This window comes from Jaculus jaculus, chromosome 9 (assembly GCF_020740685.1).
Source record: "Jaculus jaculus isolate mJacJac1 chromosome 9, mJacJac1.mat.Y.cur, whole genome shotgun sequence".
Taxonomy (NCBI): domain Eukaryota; kingdom Metazoa; phylum Chordata; class Mammalia; order Rodentia; family Dipodidae; genus Jaculus; species Jaculus jaculus.
In genome coordinates this window covers 113,781,304-113,795,267 of record NC_059110.1, presented here as the reverse complement: position 1 = coordinate 113,795,267, position 13,964 = coordinate 113,781,304, and the positions used below count along the sequence as shown (strand labels likewise).

Here is a 13,964-nt window from a genome sequence, read left to right as displayed (position 1 = left end):
TCCTGGATAGAGGGTACTTGTATGCTGTCCCCAAATCTTGGGGACCCCCCCTTCAACACTTTGAGGTTCGGTCTACGCCCTGTTCGTTGGCCACCTGTGCAGTCTGGCCTGTTGGTTGTGGATGTCTTTTTCCCTCCAGCATGGTCATTTTGGGGTCCCTGAGGTCAGCAATAACGTTTTCCTCGCTCAGACTGGAGCGAGCCTGAGGGAGGAGACCCCTGGCCACGCCCACGTCCCCCACTCTGCATGTTGCCTTGACCTCTAAGGGCGTGGCCTTGGCATTCTGTAAACGTGGCTGCCTGTGCTCTAACACGAGCCTGTCCTGCGAGGGCCCCTGGCAGTGGGGCCCTTGGAGGCACCCGGGGCTCCAGGAGAGCTGTGAGGCCGATTTGTCTAGGATGGGGCCCAGGCAGTGAGGCCTGCCCAGGCTCTGGGGTGGAGGGCCAGGCCCGGGGCTGTGCTGTTGAGGGGCTTTGCCCGCTCTTGCCCCACACCACCACCAGACAGGGAATTCCTGTAATTTCCCCTTGGAAGCCGAGCTCCTAGCAGTGCCAGATCAGATACCGGGCTTGGTTTGGGGTGTCGGAGAACCCTGGGGAACGCTGGTGAATCAGCGCTCTGGGCTTTGGGGTCAGCCAGGCCCCTTAGCACCAACCCCAGAGCAAAGCGCCCTCCCCTTCCTCAGGTTTCACCTCTCTTGCTGTGCTCAGTCTCCCCGTTGCAGAGGTTGTGGGGTGGGGTCCGGTGCTGGGTCTCTCCACACGGCCTCACTGGGGTCGAGGCAGTGAGGCGACCTGACCCTTGACCAGCCTAATGTAGGTCACAGGACTTGGGGTCTGGAATAGGACCTGGGAGATGGGTCTGGGGTCATCTCAGATGCATGGTGGGGGGTTGGGGGAAGTGGCTGAGTCTTCTCCATCTTGGCTTCGCCCTCGAAACGTGCCACGTTCTAATTAGCTCCTGTCGTCAGGTAAACCAATCCCTTTGCTCCTCCTGGCCCTTGCTTGGGGTCAGCCTTGGGCACTTCCAAAAATATTGACCTCAGCAGTAACAATAACTAACCCTTGCTGGGAGTGGTCTTGCACACCTTTAACCCCAGCTCGCGGGAGGCAGAGGTAGGAGGATTGCTGTGAGTTCAAGGCCACCCTGAGACTACATAGTGAATTCCAGGTCAGCCTGAGTTAGAGTGAAACCCTACCTCAAAAAACCAAAAACCAAGCAAACAATCGCCCTCCCCAACCCTAACTCTTCCACTTTCCAAGACCTGGGTTGAAGGAAAGGGTAGCCATAAATTCATCAATCAATTAATCACTTAATTAGACAAATGTACCCTGGGGGCAGACTCTAGGCCAGGCACTGTGCCAGGCCTGGAGATTCCAGAGAACCAGACAGATGGAGCTTCTTCCAGGGCAGCTCAGAGTCCAGTGGGGAGGAAGTAACCAGAAATATGGTGGAGAGTGGAATAAGGCTGCGTTGAACCCCGAGAAACGCAGTGCGGGAATTTGGGCAGGGAGGGAGGGGATGGCAGGGCTTCCTGGGACAGGTGGCACTGAGCCTGGCGGTACATTTCATCAGGGCACAGGAGTGGTGAGATTTTGGAAGCACAGACTCCTGGTGGGAGAGGGCTGTATGAGGCCTGATCCGCATCCCTGCTTCTGTGGGCCTGGGTGCCACACCTTACCACTCTGTGAGCCCCCAGGGGCCTCGGCAGCTCCCGAAACTCACAGTTCAAAGGGGGACACCACGGGGGCCTTTGTCACCCTCCCTTTGCAAGGCTGCAAAGTAGGGTGTGAAAGGCCCCCTAGGGCGGCCGAGGCTTCTCGCTCATGGAGACCACCATCTTCCTCAGATCCTGGCGGCTACGATCGACAACGCCAGCTTTGTCCTGCAAATCGACAATGCCCGTCTGGCGGCTGATGACTTCCGCACAAAGTGAGCCTTACCTCCCTCTTACCCCAGGGGGTTCGTGGTGGGTCCCGGCTCTGCCGTGTGGTTGGATGCCGACCGTCCACTCCATGTGCAGATATGAGACGGAGCTGAACCTACGCATGAGCGTGGAGGCCGACATCAACGGCCTGCGCCGGGTGCTGGACGAGCTGACCCTGTCCAGGGCTGACCTGGAGATGCAGATCGAGACCCTCAAGGAGGAGCTGGCCTACATGAAGAAGAACCATGAGGAGGTGAGGGGACTTAGGAGACACAGGAGCCTGTCCCAGCACTTCCAGGTCCAGTTCTCATCTCCAGTGGGTTCATGGCCTGACTCTGACCCGCGGCAGGTCTTGAGTGAGGCCCCGGGGAGCCGTCACCCAAACAGACTTTGATCATCCCTCAAGGTTTGGCCAATTTCGCGGTGACAGTTAACTCGCTAATGAGTGAATCAGGCTTAACACACTGTACTAATTATTATAATTAATTATAATAGTGATAATCATAACAACAAGGTGCATTTGCCCAGCACATGACACGTGGTTCCCAGCAGTTATTTCCACTGACAGCGCTGCTGATAGATTTTCTTTCTTCTTCTTCTTCTTCTTCTTTTTTGATTTTTCGAGGTAGGGTCTCACTTTAGCCCAGGATGACCTTGAATTCACTATGTAGTCTCAGCGTGGCCTTGAACTCACAGCGATCCTCCTACCTCTGCCTCCTGAGTGTTGGGATTAAAGGTGTGCGCCACCATGCCCGGCTTCTTTATTTTTTAACAGTCAAGACCTTTTCTCTTCTTGCAGGTGAGGTGATTACAAATATGTATTTCTAAATTTTAAAAAATATTTTGAGAGAGAGTAAGCGAGCATGTGAGAGAGACAGAGAGAGAGAGACAGAGAGAGAGAGAGAGAGAGAGAGAGAGAGAGAAAGAGAGAGAGAGAGAGAATTAGCACTCCAGGGCCTCAGCCACTGCAACTGAACTCCAGACACTCGAGCCACCTAGTGGGTATGTGCGACCTTGCGCTTGCCTCACCTTTGTGCATCTGACTTACGTGGGATCTGGAGAGTCACACATGGGTCCTTGGGTTTCTCAGGCAAGCGCCTTAACTGCTAAGTCATCTCTCCAGCCCTTTTTCCTTTTTTTTTTTTTTTTTTTTTAACCAGTGAAGAAACAGAGGCTCAGAGAGGGTTAGGAATTTATCCAGACCCTGTGTGTGCCTGACTCAGTAGGACTCACGGGGCTTTCTCGTCCTGTTTCTGTGGCTTCATTCTGAGCTCAGTGCTGGTTATCCTGGGCTGGGAGAGCCTGTCACCTACGTCAGTGTTTCCCCTCAGCTTTGAGGGTGAGCTAGTGACTGTTCCTGGGCTCAGCAGACAAGAGTTTACTATTAGGGCCTGGATCCGACCCATGCCACCATGGGGTGGCTTGCCCTGTGCTTGTGTTGTGAGGTGGGTGGTAAGGTTCAGGGGGTGGCAGGTGAAGCTACCTTTGCCCTTCCCCCATCACCCTGGGAAATTGTCATCTTGCTCAGTACACGCCGGGGGGGGGGGTGGTGGGAGGCAGGCACCCCCAAATCAGGGCATGTGGTGGGGAAGATTGGTATTCACAACGCTGTGAGTTTGAGACACGATATCTACCTTCAGCTTCTAGAACCTCTCCGGAGCCTAGCCTGGTGAGCTTTTCCTTCCTTCTCTGCACAGGAAATGAATGCCCTTCGTGGTCAGGTGGGCGGGGACGTCAGCGTGGAGATGGACGCGGCCCCGGGCGTGGACCTGAGCCGCATCCTGAACGAGATGCGTGACCAGTACGAGAAGATGGCGGAGAAGAACCGCAAGGACGCCGAGGACTGGTTCTTCAGCAAGGTGGGTGGCCGTGTGGGGCAGGTGTGCTCATGTGTGTGGCCGTGCGCGCTACCTGTTGGCACAGCCTGGGATCATTCTCAAATCCCTCGCTGTCCCAGCTGGAAGGATCTTTGGAAAGCATTTGTACCAGCCTTTAAGCTTTAAAGTAAAATGTGACGCCCAGAGGAGCTCAGACGTGCCCGTTCCTCTGTGTGGTGATGGCCACGGCCTGGGGAACCGATCCAGGCCACCCAGCTGGCCTCAGGCCCCTCCCACCACAGGCCTCTGCTGGATGCGTGTGTGTTTGCCCTGGATACAGGCACCAAGCATCTGCAGGGTGTGACTGTCTCCAGAGCCAGGCATACTCTACGTGTTCCACGTGGGCACAGAGGGGGCTTCAGCTGGAGGTGTCCGGGGGGGCCCCTGTGAGGCCAGGGAGATGGGCAGTTCTGGGAAGGAAGGGCTTGGGGACAGGCCTCATCCTCTATCCGCCCCCCCCACCCCTCTGAAAGCCCGCTGTAGCCCCTGCCCCCACCCTACCTTGCAGACAGAGGAGCTGAACCGCGAGGTGGCCACCAACACCGAGGCCCTGCAGAGCAGCAGGACTGAGATCACGGAGCTCCGCCGCTCTGTGCAGAACCTGGAGATCGAGCTGCAGTCCCAGCTCAGCATGGTGGGCGCCGCCCCTGCCCCTGCTTGGCTCTTGTCACCTGGGTGGCAGGGTGTGTGTGTGTGTAGGGGGTGGCTTATGTGTCCCCGTCTGCTCCAGTTACCACCTCACTGTGGTCAACCCGCCCAGGCAGGGCCCTTTCTCTGGGTGCACACTACAGGGAAGGGGCCCGGGGGTCTTGTCTCACTGAGCGCACCTATCCCTCGGGGCCGTAGAAAGCCTCACTGGAGAACAGCCTGGCGGAGACCGAGGCGCGGTACGGGGCGCAGCTGGGCCAGCTGCAGGGACTCATCTGCAGCGTGGAGGAGCAGCTGGCCCAGCTGCGCTGCGACATGGAGCGGCAGAGCCACGAGTACCAGGTGCTGCTGGACGTGAAGACGCGGCTGGAGCAGGAGATCGCCACCTACCGCCGCCTGCTCGAGGGCGAGGATGCCCAGTGAGTGCGGGGGGGGGGGGCGGGTGTGTGCGGGGGGGGGGGGGGAGGCAGGCTCTGGGTACCTGTTGCCCAGTGAGTGGCGACAGGGATGACACCCAGGAGGTGTGCGCGTGTGGAGGTGTGAACTGAGAAGGGGGTGGAGTCTGACTGTGAGGAATCTTCTGGTGTCAACTGAAAGCATCTAGATTAGACGGGTGGGCCTTGGGGAGCCATGGAGGGACGCGGAGCCTGGGGGCAGGGTGGTTGGTGGTGGTGGTATGATCATCCAGATGTTCATTACGTGGGCCACAGGGGACAGGGAGAGCTATCAAGAAACTGGGACAGGTTAGCCAGACGTGGTGGCGCACGCCTTTAATCTCAGCACTCGGGAGGCCGAGGTAGGAGGATCGCCGTGAATTCAAGGCCACCCTGAGACTACATAGTGACTTCCAGGTCAGCCTGGGCTAGAGTGAGACCCTACCTCGAAAATCCCCCCAAATTAAAATAAAATAAAGAAACTGGGAGAGGTTATCAGTCCTCAGGACCAGGAGATGTGCAGGCAGAAGACAGGTTGTAGCTAAAAACAGCAAGATGTGAGCGTGGGGGTTAGGCCTCACAGTCAACGCTCCATAAATACCAAGGGGATAATGAGACTGGGTTTCTGGTTCAGATGACTGTGTGGCTGGTGACACCATTATCCAGGGTCAGCTTAGGAGCAGAGCAGGAGACGGTTTGGTTTGCAGTTGGCAGTGTTGATCAGAGCCTCCGTGTGAAGGGCTGAGAGCACCCTGGGGTCTCCCTGCTTCACGGCCTAGCCTTTTGCTCCCTGACCGCATGAATTCCACCTGTAATCTGATCATAGTCTCTTTTGCCCTAACTAAGTCTATTGGGTCCTTCGGGATATGGAAAAACCACTTGCTCAGCTTCTCCTTGTAAAGCCTGGTTTTAGTGGCCACAAAGTAGCCACAAAATGCCCCTGGCTATACTCTTTCTTCCTCCTGCTGCACTGAGCCTGTGCTGTCCCGTCCTCCTCCCCATGTGCTGGGGTCACTCTTCCTCCTCCCCGGCAGTGCTCCCAGGGGCCCACTGGTGAGGAACACTGCTGGGCTGACAGATCCCCCCTCTCCCTGCAGTCTGGCCACTCAGTACTCCTCATCCATGGCCTCGCAGTCCTCCCGGGAAGGTAAGAGCCTGCCCTGTACTGCCTGGCCCGTGGAAGGGACTTCGCAGACCAAAGGGAGGGGAGAGGCCAAGACTGGGGGAGCCATGGGCCAGGTGGTGGATGGGACAGGGGCTCTCGTCTGAGGCTCTCTTTGTTCCCTCTTCTACCTCCCGAAGCCATGGTGACCAGCCGTCAGGTGCGCACCATCGTGGAGGAAGTCCAGGACGGCAAGATGGTCTCCTCCCGCGAGCAGGTCCACCGGTCTACCCACTGAGGCCCACTGCTGCGTGTGACAGTCCAGTCTCAGAGGTCATGGACAGCTGATGCCTGCAGCCCCCGCCCCCCCGCATCGACTGCCATGCCTGAGGGTCCACCTGAGAACCTCCCATGAGCTGTAGTCTTCTCTATCCACTTCCTGTTGCCCTTCATTAAGGGGGTCCGCTTGGTTTTACCCTAATGACTGCCAATAAAGCTTTGTTGAAGTTCAGTCCTTGAACTTGTGATCTGTCTTGTCACTGGCTTGGGCAGTGTGGGTTGAAGCGTCTGGTATCGCTTGTTACCTGCCCACCAGTTCTGCCCACTCCATCCAGGCCTGGGGTTCCTGGGAAGTCTCGAGAGGGGGAGGCAGAAGGATTGCGGGTGGAGGTGTGGGTCAGTCTGTTTCTAGGAATTAGCCTCTGGTGATCTCCTGGCCTTGGTCCCCAGTAGGGCCACCGGCTTTCTGGGGATCACACCTCTAAGAAAGGTCCTGAATTTGAGCAGGAAGAGAAGGGCACTGTGGAGCGTGGTTTTCTGGAGTAGCCCATGGCTTTGACGAATGAGGGGGTGGCAGTGGCACAGCCAGCCCGAGAAGCCAGACCGGCTCTGTCCGGGCTTCCTGGGGGTGCACTGTGGGGCGGGGTGGCTGATGTGCGTGTGAGTGTGGGGGGCGTCCTGTTTGCTTTGGTGGCTTGGCAGCTGCTGGGCTATTGGGGAAATCTCTCTCAGCTGCTGGCGGGAATTGTCTGGACCTGTCTGGAAGGAGGAACCCATCGGCAATCTGAAACACAACCACATTCCGCCCAGCGGGCCTGCCAGGGACCCTGGGACCCAGAGCTAGGCTTGGGGGGGGGGGTGGGCAGGGCAGGGTGGAGCTGTGGGGTGGGGCATATGGCCCACCCTTGGGATCCTCATCGTGGGGAGTCTGACAGGGAGAGTGCTAGGAAGGGATGTCCTTCAGTTCTTCTGTTAGCTGAGACCTGAGCTATCTGTCCCTCACCTTCCCCCAGAGTCTGTCAGGGTGCAGAAGAGTTAAGGAACATGTAAGGGGATAAGCTCCTTAGAAACCTTCTTAACATGATATCCCTTCCACAGTCCTGCGTCTCCCCCAACTATAGCCTCGCTCCTTTCCTGCTCACTCAACTCTATAGGAAAGAGGAAGGGAAAAGGTTAGAAGGGGCAGTTGGATTCCCAGAGGACCTAAGTGTGGGGACAGGGTCAGAAAACCGGCCAGGTGGAGCCTTGCCCCAGTGCATGTCCCTGGGTGTCAGGTCTCCTCAGAAGGGGGGCCTTTTAGGGTGCTATGGTTGGGAGGAGGAAGGCTGAGCTGTGCCGGTTCACTCCCGGGGTGCAGTGGAGCCTTTGGATGCTTTGTCTCTCGCTAAGCCCTGGTTTCCTGTCTGAGGCTTGGGTTGGCAATTCAAGGCTTGATACAGTTTCTACCTTGTGTGTTGTGCGGTTGTTTCTGGTGGGTTCCGGCCCAGGTACCAAGGCAGGATGTGTACGCATTCCTTCTACCTCTCCAGCGACCCCCCTGCTCGGGTTCTGCCCTATGGTATGTGGCGCAGGGAAGCAAGCTCAGAAGAGTGGCTGCCTAGCCCCATTGTATTTCCCCTCAAACCCCACATGCAGGCAGCTTGGCTGGGGTGGCAGTTGCCTGGAAGGGCTGGGTGATGGTGACGTCGCCGTCTCCTCTTGTCCGTATTAGGTCATGGGAAAGCCTAGCTGCAGGGCTTACCTGAATCACAGGTGACAGGCCTGAGACCAGAGACACACATGTTCATAACACCCAGCGAGGGCTTCAGCAAAATGGGGCAGAGCCCCGGCAGTGGGAGGGGAAGGGGCCCCTGTCGCCACCTGGGAGCTGGCGGGTCGCCAGGGGGTGATGAAAGCCCAGGGGAATGGAAACAGCGGCGGGCCTGTTGTAATCGCTACGCCCACTGGCCGCCCTATAAAGGAGGCAGGCGAGTCCCGGTGGGGCAGCACGCACCTTGGCGCCTCTCTTTCTCCCACTCCGTGCCCGCTGCCTGCCGCCGCCATGACAACCACCATCCGCCAGTTCACCTCCTCGAGCTCCATCAAGGGCTCCTCCGGCCTGGGGGGCGGCTCATCCCGCTCCTGCCGGCTGTCTGGCGGCCTGGGCTCCGGCTCCTGCAGGCTGGGGTCTGCCAGTGCCCTGGGCAGTGCCCTGGGGGGCAGCAGCTACTCCAGCTGCTACAGCTTCGGCTCTGGCAGTGGCTATGGAGGCAGCTTTGGGGGGGTTGACGGGCTGCTGGCTGGAGGCGAAAAGGCCACCATGCAGAACCTCAATGACCGCCTGGCCTCCTACCTGGACAAGGTGCGGGCCCTGGAGGAGGCCAACACCGAGCTGGAGGTGAAGATCCGCGACTGGTACCAGAAGCAGGCCCCGGGGCCGGCCCGTGACTACAGCCCCTACTACAACGCGATCGAGGACTTGCGGAACAAGGTAGGGTTGCCGGCAGGAGCCCCCCCCCCCCCCCCCCGCCCACATCTGCTGTCTAGATGAAGCAGACTGGAGTCACGACAGCAGAGACCTGCCATGCGCCTGCAGGGGGCCAAGACCAGCTAGGTTCTGGCTGGCTTTCTAGGAGCCTGCGTCGGGGACCCCGTGTGGTCCATAGCCCCCCTTTGTGGGGACAGGCGGCTGAGTCAGGGACAAGCAGGCCTTCGTGTCAGTTTACTCCTCAGGCCGTTCCTGTGGACTCCTGTCATTATTGGCCAGGTCACGAGGGTGCAGGGGGAGGGCTGGGCCTGTAGTGTGGATCTGGATTTGTCCCACCCCTCTCCTTTGGAGAGAGGCTCACCAGGAGAGGGTTTGGGGTGATAACAGGCTGGGGTCTGAGAGAACTCATCCTAGCAGTGCTACAAGGGGAGGCAGGAGGGTCCGGGGGGAAAGGCCTCAGGAGGGTTCTCATGGGCTTTATTAGGAGAAATTTTTTTCTGGCTTTGTCATAATTCCTTCTGTCCCTCAAGATGGGGGTTCAGCAAATGCTGGGGTGGCACCGTCTGTCAGAGCCCAGGGTTGGAGTTTGCCAATGGTCCTGACTTCTAATACGTAATCACTGCTGGTTAGGGCTTCTCCAGCTGTCTTTTTCAGGGAAGGACTCTCAGGGACACCATCTGAGGGGCCATTAGGCATGAGGTTCCACACACCTCCCCCTGCTTTCTGGAGTTCTGGGACAACTTTTGCCCCATGGACCTTCTTAACATTCCCTGGCTCTGCCACCCTCCCAGCCCACTGTCTCCCTTGCTTTAAGGCTGGGGTTCTGTGGACAGACAGGGGCTGGGAGGCAGGAAAGGACAGAAGCTGGTGGGCAGGAGAGGCAGGTTTCAGCTCAACAGGCTACAGCTAACGAGGGCAATGCAGTGTAGAGAGAATGGACTGAAGGAAGGGCTTCCTTAGAAGGCAGCAGATCCAGGGCCCCAGGCCAGGAAGACAGGTTCAGAACCCTGATCTGTGCTGAACCACCTCAAACCCGATGACCTGATGGGTGGCTTGTCTCCCCAGATCCTCGTGGCCACTGTGGATAACGCCAGCATCCTGCTGCAGATTGACAATGCCCGCCTGGCAGCTGATGACTTCCGCACCAAGTAAGTCCCAAGCTGATGGGTTTGGGGGACCTGATAGGCCGAGGGAGGAGCTTGGGACCCTGGTCTTCACCCTAGGACTCCCTGAGTGCATGTGGCTAGGACCAGTGGGGGGTGGTGGATGGTCCTGGGAGCTGAGAGAGCCAATCACTTAGGCCAGGGTGGGCAAAGACAACAGTTCTGAGGGCGATGGAGGGGCACTGGATGGGAGTCAGGAAGACGGAGACTCTGGGGTACCACTTTGTGGTGGTTTCAGGGCCCAGGGCTACCGGTCACTCCTATTTCACCTTCTCATCTTCCCTTACACACCCTTCCAGCCCTAGCAAAGGGGAGGGGGTAGTGGCCAGGGCATTGACCTGTGGGTCCAAACAGCTTAACCTAAAATCTCTGCTTCCCATGGCAGGTTTGAGACTGAGCAGGCTCTGCGCATGAGCGTGGAGGCCGACATCAATGGCCTGCGCAGGGTGCTGGATGAGCTGACCCTGTCCAGATCCGACCTGGAGATGCAGGTCGAGACCCTCAAGGAGGAGCTGGCCTATCTGAAGAAGAACCACGAGGAGGTGAGGGGCTGGATCAGCAGGTCGAAGAGGCTGAGGTGTAGGTGGCAGAGAGCCTTGGGGCTGGACTGCGGTTGAGGCCGTGGGAGAGAGCAGAGAGGGCTCACTAGGGTGAGTCAGCCTATAGGGCTGCTCTGTCTGCAGAGCCCTAGACTCTATGGTCCAGAGCTGGGGTGCATCCCTGCCATCCAAGGAATCTCCTGGGAACCCCAGAAGCCTCTCCTCCTGTCCAGGTCCTCCTCACCATGATAGTAGATGAGAAAGGTGCTTGCATGCTCGTTTAAAAAAAAAAAATATATATATATATATATATATATATATATATATATATATATATTTTTTTTTTTTTTTTTAAGAGAGAGAGAGAGAAACAACATGCCAGGGCCTCCAGCCACTGAAAATGAACTCCATATGCATGCACCCCCTTGTTCATCTGGCTTACGTGGGTCCTGGAGAATTGAACCAGGGTCCTTTGGCTTTGCAGGCAAACACCTTAACCACTAAGCCATCCCTCTAGCCCTCACATGCTTGTTTTGATTCCAATTCTCAATTCTGGACTCCACACAGATGTGTTTTTTTTTTTTTTGGCAAAGGTCTAAGAATTAGATGCTGTCTTTGGAGTGCTCTAAGTCTAATGAGGGAGGGGAAGTGTGCTGGCGGAGGCATGGCCCATACAGAGCAAGTGGATAAACATCCTTAGGAAGGTCAGAGGGAAGAGGCTGGTCAGCTCAAGTGGTCCTTGGGAATAGGGTCAGGCTTAGATGTGGACTGTAAGAAGGCTTGGAGGCAAGGGGCCGAGATGACCATGTCTTCAACCCCCTCTTCCATAGGAGATGAATGTTTTAAGAGGCCAGGTGGGCGGTGAGATCAACGTGGAGATGGACGCGGCCCCGGGCGTGGACCTGAGCCGCATCCTGTCTGAGATGCGTGACCAGTACGAGAAGATGGCAGAGAAGAACCGCAAGGACGCTGAGGACTGGTTCTTCAGCAAGGTGGGGACTTCTGTAGGCCAGATGGGGGGTACAGTGGCTTGAGTCCCAGCAGTGGCCTGGCATCTTTAGGGGGTGCCCCATCCTCAGCAAGTCAGGTGAGCTGCAGGGGTCAAGGTTTCCTCATGTCATCAACATGACTGGGGTTCAGCTGAGCTGGGGTGAGGGGCAAGAGTGGGAGGTGAGGAGACCCCATGGAGTCAAGTGAGAGCACAAAGACCCTGGGAGTTTCCACCTCGCTCTGTGAAGCATCAGGGGCCAAGCAACATGTTGTGGCTGGTTCTTAAATTTCCTGTTCTTTTGCCTCCCACCTTCAGGGATTAGCCATCACATTTCAAAGAGCACTTCTCTGAGTTTGGGGAAGTGGGATGCTGGGAAAAGGCAGGATAGACTGGGGGTGGGGGGGGGGAAGGTCAGCAGGCAGCTGGCGGGATGTGAGCACAGCCAAGGGGGGATCTGTCTGGGCCCTGAGCAGAGTCTATGGGGAGGAGCCTGGGGCATCTGATTGGGAGCGAGGATCCACGCTCACGCTCCCTGTCCTGTGTACTGCTTGCAGACGGAGGAGCTGAACCGCGAGGTGGCCACCAACAGCGAGCTGGTGCAGAGCGGCAAGAGCGAGATCTCGGAGCTGCGGCGCACCGTGCAGGCCCTGGAGATCGAGCTGCAGTCCCAGCTCAGCATGGTGGGCGCGCCGATGAGCACGGAGGTGGGCCCAGCAGCTGGCAGGTGGTTCCCCCGCCCTCGCTGACCACTCGCTCCCGTCTTCCCGCAGAAAGCGTCCCTGGAGGGCAGCCTGGCGGAGACGGAGAACCGCTACTGCGTGCAGCTGTCGCAGATCCAGGGGCTGATCGGCAGCGTGGAGGAGCAGCTGGCTCAGCTGCGCTGCGAGATGGAGCAGCAGAACCAGGAGTACAAGATCCTGCTGGACGTGAAGACGCGGCTGGAGCAGGAGATCGCCACCTACCGCCGCCTGCTCGAGGGCGAGGACGCCCAGTGAGTGAAGGCTCTGGGACCAGGGCTGGGTGGGGGGTCGGGGGGCTTTGGGATGAGGAAAAGGACTCCCAGATACCATCTCATCTCCTCTCCATCTTTTTCTTTTCTTTCGCAGCCTGACTCAGTACAAGCCAAAAGAACGTAAGGATCCTGGTGACTGAGGGCTGGGTTGTGCCAAGGGCAGGAGAGCCACTGCACACAGCTGGGCCACAGTCCCCAAGGGGTTCCAGGGAATGATGGCTGGCCCTCAGCAGAACCTGTTAAGGCTCCGAGTTGGTGCTCAGGGGAAGGCTCAAAGGAGAAGGACTGGTCGGATGAGGCTGTGAGCAGAGGACTGGTCCTTACTTGGCAATGCCAGTCTAATGGGAGAGTTATGAGCCCACCGCTGAGGACTCGTCTGATTAAGGAGACAGGGACACATTATTTGCTCCTAAAGCCCCATAGATGGGCCAAAGTGGTTTTTTTTTTTTTTTTTTAATCTCTGGGGACTTGAGCCTGGTGGGAGAAGAGGGACATGGTCTTTGTCCTCCAGATTCCAGTCTGATGAGATAGATATGATCCCGGCTCTGGCCTTCCTGTCTAACCAGGGTGATGGGGATCTGATGGTGGTGGACATGGGAGCACAGACCACACACTACAGGTTGTAGAGATGGGGGCATTTCAGACAACACCTGGTTTACACAGCTGGCCTTTTGCTGGAGGACTCGGTGAATCACACACCGAGCAGCGCAGGGTGGAGGGAGGTCGTGGCAGGCACAGGAGGGACGCGTGTGCCCAGTGCTGCTGAGGGCTGAGCAGAGACTACAGTTGCTCGGGTGGTCTGAGGCAGGCAGTGCAACAGGCCCTTCACAGGGGCTGAGGGCCGGGTGTGGCTCTTGGCACTTGCCGACCCCTCGCTTTCTCTTGCAGCCGTGACCACCCGCCAGGTGCGGACCATCGTGGAAGAGGTCCAGGACGGCAAGGTCATTTCCTCCCGGGAGCAGGTCCACCAGACTACCCGCTGAGGATTTGGCCCTTGTCAGCCAGTGTCCCAGGCCACAGGGAGACGCTTGTCCCCTCTGCCCAGAGGCCGTCAGCCTGGGCTCCTTCCCTGCACTCCCCTGCTCATACCATTAAAAGCTTGTTGATCTGATGTGAAATGTGTCCTTGTCTTGAACACTGACATGGCCCTGGTGACAATGGGTGACTGGGGCATGAGGAGGTTACTATTACTGATATGGAGGTCAGGGGTCAAATAGGTAAAGACTAAGTCTGGGGAGAACTTGGGGAGATTTGCAACTCCGTCCCCCCAGTTCACCTCCCTTTGGTGGAGTGGAAGATCTCAGCCAAGCCAGTGTTGGAGGGGGCTCAGCACGTTAGTGGTCGTCCGAGGGGGCCTCTGTCTGCCTCTGTAAGTCGTTCTGAGACTCCTGGGAGTCACACGATCTTCCCCTCCCCTCCTCCTGCTGCAGAGCCTCATTTCTCATCCATAAATGGATGCGAAGACGGCAAGCGCTGGAGCCTGACTCTCAAGGGATGAATCATCCCATCCTTGGCCCCTCCTTGA

General features: G+C 57.6%; 2 protein-coding genes across 6 annotated transcripts in view; both read left to right on the top strand.

The window, feature by feature from the left end:
• LOC101595823 (keratin, type I cytoskeletal 42) overlaps positions 1–6,441 on the top strand; it is a 34,413-nt gene extending 27,972 nt beyond the window's left edge. For 4 of the 5 annotated variants that reach the window (XM_045158488.1, XM_045158490.1, XM_045158489.1 and 1 more), the window contains 7 exons: positions 1,850–1,932; positions 2,024–2,180; positions 3,625–3,786; positions 4,313–4,438; positions 4,651–4,871; positions 5,984–6,033; positions 6,189–6,441. In XM_045158488.1, the coding sequence (XP_045014423.1) occupies positions 1,850–1,932; positions 2,024–2,180; positions 3,625–3,786; positions 4,313–4,438; positions 4,651–4,871; positions 5,984–6,033; positions 6,189–6,286 (897 nt within the window). In that variant the 3' untranslated portion in view covers positions 6,287–6,441. Of the gene's footprint in view, positions 1–1,849; positions 1,933–2,023; positions 2,181–3,624; positions 3,787–4,312; positions 4,439–4,650; positions 4,876–5,983; positions 6,034–6,188 lie in introns of those variants that run through there. The other variant, XM_045158487.1, reaches the window with a different exon arrangement.
• A 1,867-nt stretch (positions 6,442–8,308) lies between these two features.
• Krt17 (keratin 17) lies at positions 8,309–13,550 on the top strand. Its single transcript, XM_004655394.2, has 8 exons — positions 8,309–8,737; positions 9,800–9,882; positions 10,283–10,439; positions 11,267–11,428; positions 11,982–12,107; positions 12,198–12,418; positions 12,534–12,559; positions 13,328–13,550. The coding sequence occupies exons 1-8, from the start codon at positions 8,309–8,311 to the stop codon at positions 13,420–13,422; spliced, it is 1,299 nt and encodes a 432-aa protein (XP_004655451.1). The 3' UTR covers positions 13,423–13,550.
• The last annotated feature ends 414 nt before the right edge of the window (positions 13,551–13,964 follow it).